Source organism: Nasonia vitripennis, assembly GCF_009193385.2.
Source record: "Nasonia vitripennis strain AsymCx chromosome 5 unlocalized genomic scaffold, Nvit_psr_1.1 chr5_random0002, whole genome shotgun sequence".
In the NCBI taxonomy this organism is placed as follows: Eukaryota; Metazoa; Arthropoda; class Insecta; order Hymenoptera; family Pteromalidae; genus Nasonia; species Nasonia vitripennis.
Genome location: NW_022279652.1, coordinates 185,389 through 206,972, shown reverse-complemented (window position 1 = coordinate 206,972; position 21,584 = coordinate 185,389). Strand labels below are relative to the sequence as shown.

The 21,584-nt window shown below is 34.6% G+C and overlaps 1 protein-coding gene across 1 annotated transcript in view; it reads right to left on the bottom strand.

Moving 5' to 3' along the window:
• The window catches only part of LOC116417791 (SET and MYND domain-containing protein 4-like), a 224,254-nt gene that overhangs the window by 158,178 nt on the left and 44,492 nt on the right, over nucleotides 1-21,584 (bottom strand). Inside the window, exon 2 of the mRNA XM_031932842.1 lies at nucleotides 15,797-15,918. Within this exon, the coding sequence (XP_031788702.1) occupies nucleotides 15,797-15,918 (122 nt within the window). The remainder of the gene's footprint in view (nucleotides 1-15,796; nucleotides 15,919-21,584) is intronic.

The window sequence follows — 21,584 nt, the reverse complement described above, 5'->3', positions numbered from 1 at the left end:
ATGTGATGATGATTACGCCAGGTCTCATTTTCCATAATGGAATCTGAAGAATCATCTCTATTTTGTCTTCTTTGACGGTTGTATCTGGTTGTTCTTGGCTTCCAAGTTACGATCAAATCTTGCCAAATTGTATGAACCCATTATTTGCAATAAATAAACTGAAATAATATAATTTATATTAGTCAATTTTTTATAATTTAATGAGTCAACAATATTCATTATTGAGTACATATATTTATATGTACTCTTGCTGTTAGATAGTGTTGCATTGTATATTATATATATTTTACTACATTCTCAATTTGAAACGAAATAAACAAACTTGTACGTTATTAGATTAGCACCTACCGTAAATAAATAGATTTGTGAGGTTAATTTCAACACAATTTTATAAAGTCCAACAATTATATACAGGAAACAAGTTTTTCAAGATTTCAACGACTCGGTTTGTGCGAAAAAATTAACTGTCATTTGTTATCGAATCTATGTGTTAAAACATAGTTAAGCTGCTATCCGTTGAGTATTGTTTGCCCATAAGCATGCTTCGAAAATATATGTATATAGTCGGGAATATTGCAAAAGCCACCCGCAGAGCGGAGTGCGGAGAGCGGGGCCCTCTGTAGCGACTCTCGGTAAACATTTTTGTAAGCTCTATTAGTATGTTCGGAGATTAAATTTCAGTTAGTAGTTAGGTTGGTAGCCCTACGCTAACCGACTGACCGACGTTCAGCGCGTGTAAACAATAGACGGTTAGGCGAGCTGATTTCCGCGATGGTGACTGATGAGCATGCCATGTGACTATGTGAGGTTTGAGGTTATAAGTATATTAAATTTCATCGAGACAAAAGTGATTACACGACAATTATCATTACGTAAGTACAGCGAAATATCTCTATTTCTTGCATGCGACCGTTTATCGCATTTATTAAAATGCTACATACTTTCTTCTCGTTACAGAAATAGTGGTTCAAAATCTGTTATTTTGATACTGAACTCGCGTCAGAGTAGAGTCCCACTAAAAAATCAGTAACCAAATTCTCGACTGCGTATTAATTTTGGAAGATCCTCCAATTCTTCATACACTTTGCACGTCAACCGTGATGTGCATGATAAAGCAATTAAGGTAATTAGAACCTATTAGTGTAGTACAAAGTAACTGATTCTGAAATTCATCGTCGACATTTACACAGTGAGATGTTAAAGTTGAGTGTGAATTTCGACTTTCGACTATCAATTTCATGCTGATATTCATCATCGACATTTACACATTGACATGTTAAAGTTGAGTGTGAGTTTCGACTTTCGACTATCAATTTCAGCCTTGCATAATACTGCAAAATGTATATTTTGAAATTGTTTTTTGGCACTTTGGCACACTTTGGCACACTTGTACACACTTTGGCACAGTATGGCATAGTGTGACACAGTACGGCACAGTTTGGCACACTATGACACAGAATATTGCAGATCAGCATATTTGAAAGTAGTTTGTCTTATTTTGTGTATTTATTAATGTGAAATGAAAATATAAAATTTCCAATAAGTATTATCGTTTTATTACAATATTTCATACATACTTGATAACATCCCCGATAACATGATGTCGGCGGATTGACGGCACCAAGACTGACGGCACCAAGAATGCTGGCTTTGTTGGCTGCGAAACTTAGAAAATTTTCAGCCGCACAATTCACAAAATAAGGCTTTTCAATGAATTATATTTTAAGGCTGTTGATTTTGTTAATTTGGGCTATTATTTATCCACCGGACTTTGTTCGTTGTCAATTTTCACTAATCATATTATTACGACTACTCTTTCATGACTACCGAATTTATAGCAGCCTGCCAGTTTCGCGCCTTACACGAAATAAGCGGCGAATATCAATGTTGTTAAACGCGTTAATAATAATTTTGGTGATTGTTTATTACAATAACTTGCAACTTTATTAACATCAACAGCTGCTCGCAATACATAAGGACACAATTAGCTATGTCTTGTAACAAGTGTTCGTGGTCGAGTGGTAAAGTGCCTGCCTGCTAACTGAAAGGTTCAGGGTTCGATCCTCGTTAGGGTTTTAATTTTTTTGTTTTTTCGCTTAATTTAAGTGCCGGCACGATGCTTGCACCGCGTGCTGTCATTGTGCTCAGCACAATGCCGTCATTTTCATGTCCCGGAGCAGGGGTACCTGGACGTCACGCGTGGCCCATTCCGTGCAGTCTCAGTGCCGTCATTCGGCCGACATCATGTTATCGCCCCGTCACGCCGTGTTGGCACTCATGGTAGCATTATGACGACATTTTGAGGAGCTACATGACGGCATTGTGCCGTCGACTCGTGTTCAAAATTTATTAATAAATTTATTACTTTAATGCAGCTAGAGAGTCAACTTGTTGAAAAAAAAGTCGCATCTCTATGCCCAAAATGAGAAACAAGTTGACCTTCTTGCTACAGTAAAGTAAATTAAGTAACTTAACTACACAAATTATGTTTCTATACATAACAAGCATATCAAGTTTGAAGTCCAAGCGATGAACTAGTTTGTAGATCACTTTTTATCACAAAAATCAGAATACCGTGATTTAAAAATGCAATATCTCAAAACTGGTTCATCAACTCTGCAAATTGGACATTCGACTCTTCAACTTGATATGAACATAATTTTTGTTGAAACCCAACTACAAAGTTTACTTACAAATGTATTTTCAGTTGAATCAATTGTTCTAAACCTTGTGGACGGCTGTGATATTTCATTACTTCTAATATCAGATCTAACAGATTCGTTGAATATCTCTGTCGCATCATGAACATTTTTTAACACTGATTCTGATTGCTATGAAAATATATTTTGTATTATATATACATATGTATCGTATTAAAACATACTAATGATGATTTTTATATTTCAATATATATATATATATATATATACACACGTACCACATTAACTACGTTTGAGTTTATATCCTTTTGACGATCATGTATTGTACTTGAAGGTATCATTTGTTTACCATATTTGTCATAATACTGAAGATTTTTAAAAGATGCTTCGACAGGTGGATTTTATCGCTGTGAAAAATTGTAAATTAATTTTAATAATATTTTTTCTTATAAGCATTAGATAATGTGTTTTTACTGAAGTCATTATGGTATTACACTTACACTGACAGCTAATTATTTATCAATATAACGAATAGAATTTTTTTGTATGATATGTAGACACAACCTTTTATTACTTTAGTACTCGTTTTTTATTCCTTCACGAATCATCTGCGCCAATACATGTACGTATACGTATGCGTATGCGTACGCTATACGTATTTAGAATTATCACTGTAATAATTAATATACGTAATTATATTATATTCATAACTTATTTCCGATGGTCATTTTTCAAAACACAATCGGCCGTTACAGTCCAAAAAGAACACAACGTATGGTATATTAGTCTACGTATAGATAATAGATACAGAGACGGATCTCCCTTTTGCTACTAGAGGTCGCTAATATGCGCATCTATGTATACGCGGTATTTTATGAGTTCGACTCAGCTGAGGCCCGTTGACCGTTACGCGTGGAATTTCAACCCGTGTCTTCCTTATATTAATAGGATATTACAGTAATTAGAGACTCGAAACACGACTTTTTTTTCAACAAGTGTACTCTGTAGCTGCATTAAAGTAACCAAACAATGAAAATATGTTTCAATGCAGTACAAAGGCTAGCATATCAAGTTTTGAGTATTGAGATATAACTTTTCATCACATAAATCAGAATCCAGTGATTTAAAAATGCAATATCTCAAAACTGGTTCATCTCTTGGGCATCTAACTTGATATGCTAGCCCTTGTACTGTATTGAAACATATTTTCATTGTTTGGTTACTTTAATGCAGCTAGTGGGTCAACTTGGTGAAGAAAAAGTCGCGTCTCGAGCCCATAATGAGATAAAACTTGACCTTCTGGCTACAGTAAAGTAACTTAACTACCCAAATTATGTTTCTACACATTACAAGGGCTAGCATATCAAGTTTGAAGTCTAAGCGATGAACCACTTTTAAGATATTGTATTTTTAAACCACTAGTTTCAGATTATAGTGATAAAAAATTATATATCTATAAACTGTTTTATTGTTTGAATCCAACATATGCTAGCTATTTTGTACATAGTTTTTATTATAATTTTATATATAATTTTTCAGAAAAAGATGCAGTAGGACTTCCACATAACGTTTTTGAACTGAACCAAAAGGATATTGGCAACGTAGATGGTGACAATGAGTTGACACATATTAAGAAGGGTGTATATATAAATTCATTAGCATACAAAGATGCGTTTAAAACCGATAATTGTCAATTATTTTTTACGATTATAAATCGAGGTATTTACGGAGAAAGTGATTTGTTAACACGGTGTGTGAAAAAGATTGTTGGCTTAGAGGATCGCCCTCTTTCCCCAATAAAGAAAGAAGTCGTAGAGAACGAATTTTACAAGTTTCTCAATATAAAATGGTATCCACTTCACATGATCGATAATGAAATGAGGAAAGTAAACAGATATCAGCATAACTCGATTTCATCCATTAAGAAGTCCTACTTCTGTAGGACAAAGAAGGAACAAATCGAAGAATCCATTTCATAATGAAAGCAATGGCAACGAAAGTTAAATTTAAACTACAGTTTTTTCTTACTTTAATAAGACTTTGTATTAGTAATATTTGTCATTACGAAAGAATTTGTTGTTAGTATGTAAGAAATTTATGAAACTTAATGGAAATTGACTGATTATTCCATTATTGACTATTTCCCGGTTGAAACGCACTGATAAAATACTATAAGAAGATTTTCTATAAGCACGTATGAGGTATCTGTACCAGCAATTGCGGATAAAACATTATAAAAAAAAGAATCTGTAAGAAGTTATCATTCAAAAATCTGATTTTTATATAGAAAGGCTCTTAACTACTTAATTTTCTCTTAATTTTATAATGTTTTATCTGGTTTTCCTGCTGCAGAAACCTCACAAATGCTTATAGAAAATCTTTTTATAGTACTTCATCACAGCTTTTTAATCGGCTACATAAAAATCAAAGAGGTAGCCAAAGATCTATCCAAAAATAAATAATACATGTGTTCATAATATATACGTTTATATATTTTAAATATAGAAAAGTTGTCGCCGTGCGAGCATAATAAAATGAATATGCATTAATAAATTTTATGTATATTTATTCGTGATACCTTTTAATAATAATAGCTCATTTATATAGTTTATTGATGTGTTTATTAGACATTTTTAATAAACAAAATTTATAACTCAAATTTTAAAAATATATTTTTTAATTGCAAGCACTTGTTTAATTTTAAAACATATCTATGTCAGTGTATATCTATTTATGTCATACCCGCAAGTGTACCATTGATGTAATATGCTGTGTCAAAGTGTGCCAAAAAATGCCAAAATGTGCCAAAATGTGCCAAAGTGTGCCAAAGTGTGCCAAAGTGTGCCAAAGTGTGCCAGAGTGTGCCACAGTGTGCCACAGTGTTCACAAAACAAAAATTGAATATATTAATTTGGTCTTTTTTAGGACGTGTGCTAAACTGTGCCAAAGTATGCTAAAATGTGCCAAAGTGTGCCAAAGTGTGCCAAAGTGTGTCAAAGTGTTTCTTTTTTTCCGAATTTGAATGCATTGGCACACTTTGGCACACTTTGGCACGAAATCCATTTCCACTAGGGTCCAATGTATACGTATCCTACACAGATTGTTAAAGAATATCTGCAGGATAATCTACAGATCTTTGTGGAGAGATTTCGAACACAAGTTATAAATAATAATTTCATAAAGTTTGTACAATTCTCTACAAAGATCTGTGCCGAGTTGCTTGGCTGATTTTCTGCATAATTATCTACGGAAACCCTTACGAAAAATGTGCAAAGAACTCCGTAGAGATGTTTGCAAAGAAATCTGCAGAGATCAGTGTAGTGAATGAGAACTCTCTGTAGGGATACATTACTTTACAGATTTCTCTCCAGACTTCTCTGCAGGTTTTTCTGCAGATGCTTCTGTAGGAGTCATGAGTATTCGCAGATAGTCCCAATTCCCTGCAGATATTTCTGTAGATTGATATGTAGATTACTTTACATATTTCTGTGCAGGATTCTCTGCAGAGTGTTTTGTAAGAAAAACTTTAAATGTAATTACCTACAGCTATTCTTGCGTTATGTGGAAATATTTACGATAAAGTTGTCTATAGAGATACCTGTAAAGATATCTACAAATTTCTTTGCAGGGAACCAAACACTCTCTTTAGATGCAGTGACACCTGCAGATATCTTTGCAATCTCTATAGTTAACTGAAACTCAATTTGCAGTTTTCTGTAGATATTTCTGCAGTTGCCACTGGATCACTGCAGAAAATCATAATTTTCTGTACAGATTTGTGTACACCTTCACAAAAAAGTCTGCACAAGTCCCTGCAGAGAGGTCAGCAGGGTAATCTGCAAAGATCTTTGCAGAGATTTTAGGCCCGCTGCAGATATGCAGTGGCATATGTAGAAATCTGTGCAACAAACTTTGCAGATGTCTCTACAGAATGAAGGAAATCGTAATAAAATATGTATTCAATACATTAATAACATTTATTTAATATAATAATAAAATATATCGTAGGTAAAATATTTATTGAAATATATAACAATTAGTCTGTCTCGAATTTATTAATTAAGGGAAATATGCATCTTTTCCCATATGGAAGAGGCACGTTTATACATTTCATGTAAACGTAATTTACCTTTATGCATTCAATTCTCGTCGTTCGGTAATGAAACAATATTTTTATGAATCTTCGAATAGTCGCAATATAACTCTTACATAAAATTTCATTATTTAATTTTCAATTTTTCACCTATAATAACATATTCTTCGTTATTAGATGTGGAGTGACTAACCATAAGTAGATGTGAAATAGTAATTATTAATCCTTGTTTGTATATAAGAGTACTGTTATCTCTTTTCTGGGCTCTTTTGTAGTTTTTTGAATAAAAAAGTATATGTTTTAAAATAAATCTATCATAACATAAACAGGTATCTTCTACTTTATGTCCAATGCGTTGCTCTATAATATTCTTTTCGATGATCGATAATTTGATTTGTTTTGGTTTACCAAATACTCGTAAGTAATCTCCGTACTCAATGCAGGTTTTTACGTTACACTGATTCATCAGTTTTAGAAATACATTTAATACACCTACATCTATTTCATCACTGCTGAATATGAATGAATTATTTCTTACATACCTAAGTCTACTGTACAATTTACTTATTTGAAGAGGTATATATTGGGTTCCAAAATACAAATGTCTGATAAAGCCATTAAAACCTTCGAAACGGATGCAGCCCAAGCCCATAGTGCTCCAAACAATGCAACATACTTTGGCAAATGTAACAGCAAGTGCACATTGAACCTCATAAATTCTGGTACATATAATGTTGCAACATCTCGTAAGAATTCATGTAGTGCTCTTTTAGCAAAGTTTAAATTCTGTTTTGAAATTCTTTCTTGTAAAAGTAAACTTAATCCAAAGACAAATAAATTCCAATGTTTCAAATATTTACTTTTCATAATCCCTTCAAAGCATGGAATCGAATAGTATAATACGAAGTTCGTCCATTCGTTCGCTTTGTACACATCAGTGATTAATTATATAATCCGATATCAGGTAGATTATGCCTACGAGAAATATCACTCTTACTTTTACAGTTGCATAAAAAATGTTAAAAATCCAATTTTTTAAATAACTTATTAACTTTAACGTAATTGTTTTTTGCTTTAACTATAGCCAGCGGCACGTATCATGAGACGGAACAAGGGACTAACGAAATAAATTAATCTGCAAATATTTCTGAGGAGACCTATGAGTGCTCTTTTCTGCAATAATATTTTGATTATATATTATTGCAGATAAAAAAATGAGAACTGTGCAGGGAATTGCCCAAAGAACAGCGTAGAGATCTGTGCAGGTAAATGTGTAAACAATACTGTAGAGATAGGTGCAAGAAACTGTACAAAAAACTATATGTATCCTCGTCACACAAGAAGTTTTTTTTTAACGGATTAAGGGCCCTTGAACATATCGATATAGATGTATAAGTAAACAAGGAAATCAGATGTCCTTTGCTTCCAACTTTTGAAAAAGGTGGTGTGTATTCTGCCTATTTCTAAAGATAAAAAACATGTTTATAAAAATATTGACAATAAACAATTTCTATTTTTTGCTTGTATTGCTTCAGGCACTGCATATATCTTTTTAGTATCTACTTCGAATAGCAGAGTCACTTACCACGCGTTTTCTCTTGAACGCTTCATTCGATTCAGATGAAATTTTATGGAGATTTTAACGAACATATTTGAATCCACTTGAGTAGAGCCAATTATAGTAAAAGTTGTAAATTATATTTTTAAATGATGAATTACACTTTTTCTTTCATTAAAATAAGCTTATTTGGAATAAAAAGTTAGTTAAACAATAAAGTACAATCATATAATAATATACACCACTTAAGTGATTCCTACTATGTTTCTTAAGATTACTATATTTTCATCTAAATCGAATAAAGCGATCAATTGAAAACGTGTGGCAAGTGACTGCTATTTAAAATATATACTAAAACGGCATGCACTGTCTCAAACAATAGAAGCATATTTACAAATTGATTTCTTTGATAATCAAGTGGCGCGGTAGCGCCACGAAGGCGAGTTTGAAAAGCAGACGAAGCCGCGGCGCCGCGACACTATTTACTTCTATATTGGCGTTCGGATTTTATAGTATCGTAAAAAAATGCATATTATTACTGTTTTCTATTAAATTATTGAATCATTAGCATGTTTTTGTGCTAAACTATGATTCTACCAAGAATATTGGCAAAAAAACTGTTTCATTTTCAAAATATATGGATGTGTAATTCTCGAATGCTCAAATCATCTCTTTATTCTCTAGACAAAAATGTTAGGACCGTTAAGTTAGCCGCGAATGTAGTGTAGTTGAAAATTGATTATTCATTATTGCTTTTTTGTCATTTAACCTGCTGTAAAAATTGTAGCTTATATCAAGTGGCTTATGTTTTATTACGATTTCCATTAAAAATATTAGTAAATATTTATGTAATTATTATGATGAACGATGTGTGATTTTGCGATTCTCCAGACCGAAAAACGTTAGGACCGTGAAGTTTGTCACTTATGAGCTATATGTATTGGATATTGCTTTCCCACACACTTCTATCATATCAAGTCGCGCGGATTATTATGCTAGTCATTGTATCCAGTATCGCATCTTTACAATCGATAACAATTTTATCTATTAATTAAAATAAATTGTTTTTTACTAAGAGGATTATGGCGTCCTTTTTTACAACAAATGAGGAAATGTTGCAGTTTGAAGATCGAGATGCGACCACGTAAGTAATTTTAGAAATTATATTTTTGAGGTTATGTTTTTTCAATTAAATTATGTTATCTATATTTTTATCGTTCTTTTCTTACTTTTTTCTTTCAAAAATAATATAAAATGAATAACAAACAAAATGTATTTTATTTTTTGCAGAAGCATGATAGGTTATGTCGATTTCATTACGGCACCTGCTCCATCTGGCAAAGAAAATACTCCTTTGTTAAAATTCACTTTAACAAATGGTAGTAAAAGAATTGACATTCTCATATGGGACGATGACAATGACCTTATCAATAAATATCATAAATATTAATAGGGTAAATATCGTATATTATCATTTTACATACATATGCCATAAAAGACGTGGACTTTAACTGAAAATAGCATTCATCGCTGTATACATTGTTTTTATTAGAATATTGCATTTTAATAATGATTTTACGTTTTGTATACCTAATTGTACTTAATCAAGTATTAATTTAGACACATTAAGTTTTTTCATGTACTTAAAGTATAACAAACATTATACTGTGGAAAAAGTATACTAATTATTTCATATAAAATATTCCATTTGTACAAAATTCATAATTTTAGTAAAGCTTCAAATAATTTTTGGCACACTTTTGCACATTTTAGGTACATGTTTAAATATTCTACTTCTCTGTGATAAATTAAGTGATTATAAAACTTTTGAAAACAACGGTATTTTATGGAAATGCGTCATTTGAAATGTTTTTATATTTATAGATTATCAATATTAATGGTGGTCACTGTCGTGCAACAAAGTTCCATCAAGACAACAACCTCGTACCGTTTGAAATATTAGTCAAGGAAAATACCACAATCCATTTCTTGGGGTATCATACATTGAAGAGTTCAGCGACAGAACAAGTGCAAAAAGTCTCTTTTGATACTATCCACAACATAGAAGGACTAGTTGGTAAGGATATTGTGTACCGTGTTCTATGATTTTTACCTGTCGTTACTAAAACATACGCACGGATACATATATTTTTTTCAGAAATTTCAGGTTATATTAGGACCCCATTTTCCTTAATTCATAATCGAACTGGCCTCATGAGTTATGGCTTAGGTGCTATAACAGATGGGCAGAAGAAGATTACGGTTCAAGTAAAGCAGTTTTTGCAGTCCAAACTTGAGTTAGGTGTTACAGTAACAGGGACAGTAAAGGGACAAGGTTTGTCCATATATATTTCTATTACTTTTTTCATATATTTTAATTTAATATTGTTCATTAAGTCTAGTTTTTTTTTTAGATTCCCTCGTCACAGTTTTCTATGATAGTATGGATCAGGTAAAGTTAGATCCTGAAGCTGTGCCAATGACCGCAGAAAAGTTTCAACGGGGATGTAGACCAGTTAAACGGATTAGACCACAATAGAAATTTTATGTGCTATTATAGAAGATTATCAATCTTTATTTTATTTTTTTAAGTTCAAACTTTATTTCATTTTTTTAAGTAAATATTTTTAGTTTTTTTGTTAAAACAGATTTAAATAATAATGCAGTAATTCACTGTGCAAGATTAAGTATTAAAATACTTGTGTTCAACAAAGCAAAATAGTTCCTAAATATATATAACATTATAGTAAATTTATTTATACTCCATAAAAGGGTATTGTTTCATTAGAAATAATTTACGTATATGAAATATTTATCTTATTTTTTATTGACAACTTCTTATTTTACAACATGATTGAAACAAATCAAATTCTTTTACTCAAATGTAGGTATATTTAACACTGGAGGTTTAAACACTTTTGTGATTGGAAACATATGTGCTATAACATGCTTCTTCAATTTTTTTTTGATAGTATATTTCTTATTACAATAATCACAAGTGTATTCTTTTTTGAAATGGGTAGATAAATGTCTTTTTAAAGTATCTTGGCTCGTATAAGCTTTGTCACAAATCTCACAAATGTGTTGACGTATATTATTATGAATCAATTTATGTTCTTCTAAGTGACTTTTTTGAGAAAATGGCTTTTTGCAATCACTACAATAATGCATTTTTAATTTTGTATGGGTATTTTCGTGGATTTTTAATTGGTATCTTCTCATAAAAGTTTTATGACATGTTAAGCACTGATAATTTTTTATATTTTTATGTGTTTTCACATGTTCATTAAAATTACCTTTTTGTGCAAAACTTTTTTTACATATATCGCATGTATATGGTTTGTTTTTTGAATGAATTCGTTCATGGATTATTAAAAGATTTTTTTTGTAAATCCTTTTTTGCAATTAACACATTCATATAAATAATTCTTAATCATTTCTGAATTTTCCATATTATAATACCTAAAAAGTAAACAAGTAAACGTTATAAGATTGATTCATTGTAATATATATATATATATATATATATATATATATATATATATATATATATATATATATATATACTAAAAAACAAAAAAAAACTAACAATTCTATTATTGCAGATTGTGTGGCAAAAGTTTTTGGCTGCAGCAAAGGTATAAAAGGAAAAGTATCCAAAGCAGTATCTGATAAAATATGCACAGCAAGAGGAGATAAATCGTTAAAAACAAGAAATAAAGATACTGATTAAATGTATGCAGATTTTTGTTTAAAAGCTCGCGATTTTCTTACACTAAGCTCTGTTCTGTTTAATAGTAATTGAATAACTAATTTGTGTTTTACTCATACTTGGGTATACTTTAACTAAAAAAATGCAATATTTTTTGTTTGAATGCTCACGCTTTTGTTAGACAATCATCGTTTTTGTTTAAAATAGCCCACTTAAAGAATTCCCTAACTAAAAGCTCTGTAAATTTTCAGAGCTTCTTTTTTTCGATTTTGATATTCTTTTAAGTTCTTAAGAGTTAAGAGATGAAGTATTCATCTGTTTCGAATGTTTTTGAGAATTCATGCAATGCATGAATGAAAATATTACAATACGAATTTTATGCGATTGACCAAATTTTAATACTGACATTTGTAATAAAATAAAAAGAATGTATATTTTATTGTATATTTTTTAATATTCATTAATTAATTATTTTGACTTCTGAAAAGAAAATATTATGTTAGTACCAAGGAAGTGAAGTGGGCCTTTTTAGACCGAATATGGAGTTTGCAGTACGAATCAAAGACGAGTACTGCAACCACACGAGGTCAAAACCCCCAATTAGTCGTTGCTACGTACCAAATAGAAGTAGCAGTGTGACCCTCTTCCTGTCTATCCCAAGCCTGACATCATCAGCCAGCTTAATTAAGCCAGACTGCGTACTGTGGCTAGTGCGAAAGCCAGTTTGGAAATTGTCAAGGTAAAGTCTTGTTTCAAGATATTCAGAGATTTGCTTGTGCACCAGCCACTCTAGCGCCTTGGACAGGAAACAGAGTAGAGAGATCGGACGATAGTCAGTTACAGCTGTTGGAGAGTTAACTTTGTTTAGTGCTCTTACGATCGATGATTTCCAGGCTGAAGGAAAGCGTGCCTCGATCAAAGACAGGTTAAAAATTTGTAAAAGTAAAGGAGCGAGTATTGGCAGTGCTTTGGAGATTACAACCTGTGGAATGCCATCGCTTCTCTTGGCCTGGGTGTTAAAGTGTGATACTGCAGCCGACACATCCGACTCCGTGATAGCCCTGAAGATGAAGTGTTCAGGGAGGTCCAGACTCTCCAGGGTTCGCAGATACTCCTCAACAGATGGAGCTTGAGGGTCGTTTGAGATGGAGCTAAAGTGTTTGTCGAGAGCATCTGAAGAGAACCGAGCAGGTGAAGGAGATTTAGAGGTAGTAAGATAATAAGATTTTCAAGTTCTTTCCCGATCTCTGCAACGTCGGTCAAGGTAGACAAGCGTGAATAGTAGTAATTCAGCCTGGCTTCCTATACCTGTTTATGCGCGTTGTCCCTTGCAATTCTATAGAAGTATAGATCCCAAGGTAAACGACTTCTGCGAAAGCGCCTGTAGAGTCTGTTCCTTTCAGTTAAAAGGTCACGAAGAGCCGCGGTAAACCACGGGTGACGTTTATGTCCAGGTGTCACAGTCTTTAATGGGGCAAGATCATTTATGGCGTTCGTGATGTGAGCGTTAAGAATGGTAATGCATGGTAAGTGATGGCGTGGTGAAGGATGACCAGTCACATGCGCTAAAGAAGTCCCTTAGCTTCTCAGCATAGATTCCTTTGTAGTTTCTGTAAGAGTATGTAGCATGTACGTGGCGTGATTTCACAAAAAAAATACTCCGGCTTACCTGGCTTGCCTATGGTGTTTTGCTATAGACCATGGTCAACCAACATGGTACTAGATCCTAACGATTGTTCTCACGCGGTCTTCAATCTCACAATGTCTTAACGTAAGAAAATAAGAAGCTACAAATTTGATTTAAAAATTATACAGTTTGAAAATTCCTCCTTTTTTTGTTGTCACTTTCTTATTTTGGTTTAGTTTCAATTTCAATAAAGAGTGAATGTAAATAAAATATTTTTTTCTTATTATAAACAAAATTTTCAACATGGACGTGAATTCATCCAATGAAATTGTTGATATGATAATGATCTTAGACGAAACCCAAAACAATGCCAGAGCCGCGGTGCGACTCTACGCTGAACGCTTTCCTCTAAGAAGGCGTCCTACTCACGACACATTACTCTGATTACTTCGAAGAGCTCGTGATGGACATCTTCGTCGTCAACGCAGACACCACGAATACAACGAAAATGATCCTAATGTTATAGCCGCCTTAGCAGCTGTTCATCTCAATCCACAAATTAGTAGTCGACAAATTGAAAGAGAAATCGGTATACCACGAAGAACAGCATTGAGAATTCTCAATAATCTCCACTATCACGATTACCACATAAGATTAGTTCATGAGCTGAGGCCACGCCATTTTCTAATGCGTATTAACTTTTGCCAGTGGGCTTTAGGAGTTTTACAAAATGATCCAGATTTTTTCAGATTTGTTATGTTTTCTGACGAGGCTATATTTCGCAGTGATGGTCAATTAAATAGGCACAATAGTCACTACTGGTCACCTGTAAATCCCCACTGGTACAGGGCTATTGACCATCAAAACCGATGGAGTTTAATGGTGTGGTGTGGGATCATTAATGGTTACCTGATTGGGCCATATTTTTTCGGTCAAAATGTTAACCAGAATAGCTATTTGGCATTGCTCAGAGATCGACTGCCAGAGCTTTTAGAGGATGTTGACTTTCAGACGTTTCGGACGTAAAATGTCCTGTTCTTTCCGAATCTGCTATCAAAAATAGGGGTTCCTATTTAAAAAAAAAAATTTGACCTTCAAATGACCTTGAAATTTGAGTTCAAGGTCAAAACTAATTGCTCAAAAAGATGTCCCCCTTGATCCTGGACAACTTTCATCTGAACAATTTTTCTGTTCATGGCTTAATTTAGGAGTTATTAGACTGGTTTGATTAAAATGGTATACCCACCCTGTATAAATAACCTAAAACCTCAACAGCACCAAATTGGGGTGGCACAGCAGTAGCTCAGTTACCGCAGTTGTTCTGGTGCCGTGTTAGTTGACCCGGTGGGTTATGGATGTGTCAGGCGCTTTGCTTTGCGCCCTTCCACATTCAAAACCCACCGGGTCAACCCGGGCTGACCTTGGTCTTTTTATGAAACTCACACTTGCATAAAAATAACCTGAAACCCCAACAGCATCAACCTCGGGGTGGTACAGCAGTGTATCTGTTACCGCAGTGGTTCTACCGAGCGATAAGTGTGCCAGCATTCGCAGTTGCCCCAAATAAGTCAACGTGGATCAATGGAAAAAATTTTTTTTGCCGAACAAACGTCCGTTCAAAAAAACGGTTTTCGAAAAAACGTCCGTCGAAAAAAATGTCTTTGGACAAAAGTCCGAATACGCCTCTATACCCTAAATCCACTTACGCCATACGCAAAGAATTGCAAACTTAATACTTTAATACTAATGTACCTCAAGTCCCTAAACTCATCTATCCCAGGCACTGCAAGATGCAAACCAAAAACCGAATTATGCTATTATAAAAAAGAAATTATGCTATAATAAAATCCCCTAGAACCACCTACTATTCACTACTACCTACAGTTACTCGTCATAGTGTAACTGTAAAATGTAACATTAAAAACATCTATAATGGCCGATGTCTTGGTCCAATTTTTAAGTCATGCCTTTGTGGCTCCCATTCCCAAGTGGACTTAGACTGAATTATATAATTATAAGCAGTTATGAAAAATGCTTTTAATCAGTTACAAAAACTGTTTATTAAAATATATTATATTATTCTAAGCAGTTATTAGAAATTTTAGAAAATAGAATTTAACATTTTTAATTGAACTTCTTTACTTACCGATAATCATGCAAAAAATCTTACACTCATATTTATGATAAGTGTTTAAACCGATATTTCTGCACTTATAACTACAAAAACTAATGCTGCTACAATCTGAACATCCATAACTTAATTTTAGTCTGAAAATATAAATGAAAGCATCTTAATAAAATATAATAGCTTATATTGTAACAAGGAACAACGTCCCTCGCTACGCCGGTAATCGAGGCAAGATTGTGAATAATAATCGGAGAGTTTTGTTGCCAGGCCGAGAACAAATATCTACCGATATTATCACACGACGTAGAATTAAACGACTCGGAGCAGTGAAACTTGAAGCTGACATTAGTATCGCATGCTCTCCGAGTCGATTAATTTTCTATTTGTTGTCGGGAGAATTTTAAAGCACTCTTGTTAGGATAGAGAGTAGCATAACTATTTTTTCGTGACGTCTCGCGTGAAAGCAGAGCGTGTATGCGAAACTGTAAGTTGTTTAATTATTAACAATTAAACAGCAAAATGCAGCAAAGCGGCAACATAAACGCGTGTAAACGCAATACTTTGCGACTATACTTAGTCCACGCACGCTATAGTGGAGCGAAGCACGCAGCGGCGCGAGTGTGTGAGAGAGAGTGCGAGCGCTTGCAGCGCTACATAGAGGCGATTCTACGAAAACGCGACGGGCGCGAGGCATATAGTCACTTCCATGGGAAGACGCGGAACAGTATACGCCCAGTTTTCATCCGAGAAGACCTCAATATTTGTCAAGAAAAGAACACACCCGACTCGCAGGTCGAGATATACCCGTAATTCCGCGAAAAATATTTTCGTCTGTTTTCGGAATTTTTTTTCGGGCGTATGAGTGCGTATATGTCTGTTGCACAAACTGTGCGTTGCAAGAGAGAGCACAGCGGCGTAATTAAAATTTTTTTACGGATTTGGCTCCGAATATAAGAATTCGAATTTTCGTTTTATACGATTTGGAGCAATAATCCACGTTACAGCGACGCGCTTATGTGTCCAAGTGTGTGAGTAGAAAAGTTGTATTTTTGCAGCTTACATTATAGTAACAAGAATACAATCTTGTTGCGCAACCGCGAAACGTCGTATAGACGCAGAAAATACACCAGCATAGCGAAGAAAGTAGAGAAGGTCGTCGAGAATTGATGCTTGGGCATCGACGTAGAAGAAATGGACGATGCCCTCGAAAGTATGCAGTTGAAGCATTACGATGATTACGACGCCGAACAGCCACAACCTCTGAAGCTGTTACAACAAGAGATCGAGGCCAACGAAGTCGTGGTGATGCGGGCGATCGAGATGAACTACAGTCAACGGGCGCAAGGATTAGGCCAACTGACAGGGCCTAATCTACAATTGCTATACGCGATGACAATAAACGCGTTCGCAGAAATGCCAGTCACTGAGGAGAAATCAACACAAATCTCATAATCAGAATACACAACAAAAACAACTCGCTCATCAACACACATCACACAATCAGCATACACAAGACACACAACACGCAAATCAGCACACATGACGACACCAGCATACACAAGACACTAGACAACGCTTATTGAATGAACCCCGCATCCCGTCCACACATCCTCTGCAAATTCTCGCAAAACACCCATGCGACAAACTGTAAATACTTCGTCCTTTGTAGAGAAACCACCTCAGGAGCACCGTGATTTATCACGCGCATCCTCATCCTTTAAAACTCAACGCGCACACTCACAATCACGCATGCAATTGCCATCAGCGCAAGTAGATAAACTACACCTTTGAAAGGTTTACAGGCACCACCTCTTGGTTCGAGTACGCCCAAGCGTGATCCACGTCAATTTCCAACACCAACATCAACATTCAATAAGTCTCGGCCCAAATTTAGGAAGCCCCACGGAGAAGCTCCACGACGAAATGAAGCAGGCGAAGGCAGCATGAATACAGAGCAACAATTACGTCCCTCTTCTCGTAGGTAAATTAGTTATGTACAATAAAAAATGATCCATTAGTGATGATATTCATGATATTTTTTATATTTTTGATAGCTACGTCATAGAAACCAGCAACTCTTCAGCACGCCGTTTAATCTACTAAGGTCTTCATCGTCAAAAATCGAGTACATTTATTTCCTGTGAAATGTAATGCATAAAAATATGCCTATAATGCGTTCCTCTCTTTCAAATCTTCAGCTTGATTCTTCAAAAGTTGACTAATTTGGATGAATCTTTTAAGCATGCAAGCAAGCTTTTATTGTATAACATTATTTGTTTATTTTTCACAATAATACTAAAATTTGTAATTAATTTATAGAAATATTGAAAATATCTTGGAAGCCACCGAAAAACGAATGAGGTAAAATTTGTTCAAGTTTTACTTATGAATTAACTAATACTAAAGTTATTGGAGAAATGTACTAACAAAATTTCGTTCAATTTCAGTGAATATGGAACAAGATTAGAAAATTTGGAACAGACTGTGAAGTATGCGTATTGTATCTCCGAGCAGCCGCGCGAGGAAAAATGAATTTTTTTGGCAACGGGCAGAGGGACTCTACCGGAGCTCGGATGCTCCGTTATTATTATTTCTCTTGCTCTAAAAATTGCGCGACGATCGACGGAAGAATCGTAGATTTCCGCGCATTTCGCAGCACCGAACATTAAAGCAGGTGCTTGGATGGTTGCTTGAGTGAAGGGGCACCTTAGGCGCTCGATTAGCCGCGTATCTTTATGGCCGATTATCGCGATGCACCGATGCTGTCTATATACAGATTATTGGTGATTTTAGTAGATTTAAAAGCATAAAACTCGTATCCATTTTTCTCAAGAACGCACTTGCCCATATAAAGAAAAGCGTCACGTATATATTAAGCTTGCATTTTTGAACGCTATAAACGTATAATAGCGGTTGTGAACTATGCGCACGAAAAAAGTCTGCTTTCTCTCTTCTTTATAAAACAATTATCACGAGCTAAACTATGTTCAAATGAATCGATGTCACAAATTGGATAAAGCAACGCCTCTCACCCAATTGATATGTCTCAGCTGGTCGATAAGATCACTGGGATTCGTCTTAGTATAGCTTTTATTTCCTGCATTCGGTTTAATATTGTAATAATTTATATTTTACAGACAAATAAACGAGAGATTAAAGCGTTCTAACAAGAACAAACGGATCACAGCCAGAGACCAACCCGCGTACCTACCCTTCAAGACAACAGCTGATCTCCTCTCATTTAATTACGCCAATGAAGAGCAGTATGCCGACCTCGTGAGTAGAACATAATGATTCTAATATGTATTTGTAAATTAATGCAATCAATTGCTTCATTTCAGGTCGACTATTTGTTATATTTAGGAAGAGTCAACGCAGCAGCAATATGTATTAAGAATTGCTTCAAATTCAATGAAGAATTCTTTACACAGGATGACCTGGACTGGGTCAGAAAAGTTCAACATAGTGGGCTTAAAAGATACTCACTTTGCAGCTGCATGCGAAGGTATGCATTTTTTAAATTATACTTTATTTATATACATATTTATTGCGTTTTTATAAATTCACAATGAATTTTAATTTTTTAGAAGCCTTACCATCGTACAACCTCGTTTATACGAAATCGAAGAAGGATGCGTTCGTCTTCGTGATGACAAAAGCTTTGAAAAGCGCCAAGGAAGGTTTTCGACGTAAATGTCTGAAGAGGAAAGCTCCACTTCCGCATAATAATCTCAATCTACAAGCACCGCAACGAAAACGACGACACGAAAACGACGAGGATACCGTGTCGATTGCCTCCGGTGACATCAGCACAAGAGAGAACGCAATGAACGATGGCGAAGAGTATCCGCATTGCTAGTTAGGTAACATCAGATAGAATGACAGCATCCTTGGCAACAACCAGAGAGTCAACAATCCAGACGATGACTACGGCAACAACGGTGACAACGATTACATTTACGATGACGTCGGTGGGAGCGCAACGGCAGGGATCAACTCGACGTCAGTGGAGAGGGCAACGGCAGGGATCAACTGGACGTCAGTGGAGAGGGCAACGGCGAAGATGAATTGGGCGTCGGTGGAGAGGACAACGGAGATGAAGATTATTCTCCGAACGGTGGATATGATTTCAACGGCGGTGGTGGAGAAAATTTCGGCATCGGAGGCTATAATGACTTCAGGACTAAGGAACATAGTGAAGAGAACATTTCTGAATATCACGGCGAAGACCGTAACGACTACGAGAAGGATGACCGCACCGAAGATAATGAGGCAAATAAAGACGCTAACGTGAGGAATCGATTGAGCAACCGATGAGGAAAACGATTGAGCAACCGAGTATTTGGATCAGGAGGAGGATCACGTGTACAGGTTTATAAAAGGCGGAAAAAGGTTGTGATTATGGTTTTGCACTTTCTCCTCCTTTTTTCAATTTATTTATTTATTTATTATTGTGATGTTTTCTCACAGGAAAATAAAAAATAAACATCGAACTACTTTTTATTCTTTTTCAATTTCATTCATTGCTGTCTGTCTTTTATTTTATAATAGCGCTTTTTTACAGTTTCGGTAGTTTACTTGTTTGTAATCGTTTAGAATTAAAATTAAATTTGTCGTATTTGCTTGTAATTTTAACTAAATTATTTTAGACACTAGTATATATGTAAGAAAGCGCTGGAGGGGCTACGAAAGTGGATGACCCTCACAGAGAAGGGCGAGGTCGGGGCCCCCTCACACCTAAACAAAAAATTTAATTTTCGTTATTCAATTTCATTAGAAGCTGGAAAAGATCAACAAGTATCCAGTCCTCTAAATTCTTCACTTTTCAGGTCTTGACAATGGGCTTCTCTAATCCTTCTTCGTTGGTCTTTATTATACTTCTTACTCGCCTATATAATATGTGCAGTGTGAACCTCATTTTTTTTACTCTCTGTTGCTCTCAACAGTTTTTTAAAATAATGTTTTGCAGTTACAGGGATGAGCAATGAGGCTAAATTAGGTGTCCAGGAGGTGTATATAATAATAAACCATCCAAACCATGCTGGATGTCGCGGCAGGACATGAGTACTGCTCGTCTTCTTCGCCAGGATCTTCATCGAGGACTCACTAACATGAAGATTTAAGAGTCCATTGCCAGTGTTTCATGAATATACTGTAACAGGGTTCGATCAACCTCGTTACAATACATAAAGACGATCTATGAGTCCTCAATATGAATATGTTTTCTGCTGTATTGTAGGTCCAAAATGAAATAATTACTTTGTCATTGGCCTGTCTATATTAATAAAAAGCTACCGGAGCACTTAAAACTTAAAATTCTTATTAATGAACTAAGCTAAAGGACCAAGCGATTATTACCATCAGGACCTAAACATATTGTAAAAAACAATTCAAATGGCACTGTAAATAATCTCAAAATATTATCAGATGCAATAATTGTCATGTCATTTGGATTGTTTTACAGTAACAAGTATAAAACTTTATACAGTTGTAGGGATTATTATAGTAAATTTGTTTTATTCACATTGGCGATCAATTGTTGTGTTCAAGGTTTATATTTTTTATTATAACGATTGTTGCATTCCAGTATTTTCAATATTTCATTTAAATTTGCGATTCTATTTTATGTTGATTGTTTTACGTTCGTGATTTGTATATCTACGTAATGTGATATTTATTGTTATGTATTTTTAATAAATAAACATTCAAATTCATTTTTAATTTTTCTTGTTTGAAAATAAATTTTAAAACCTCTTTATATAGGTTACGGATACCCCGCCGAAAGAGCGCATAAAGCTTCGTGCTT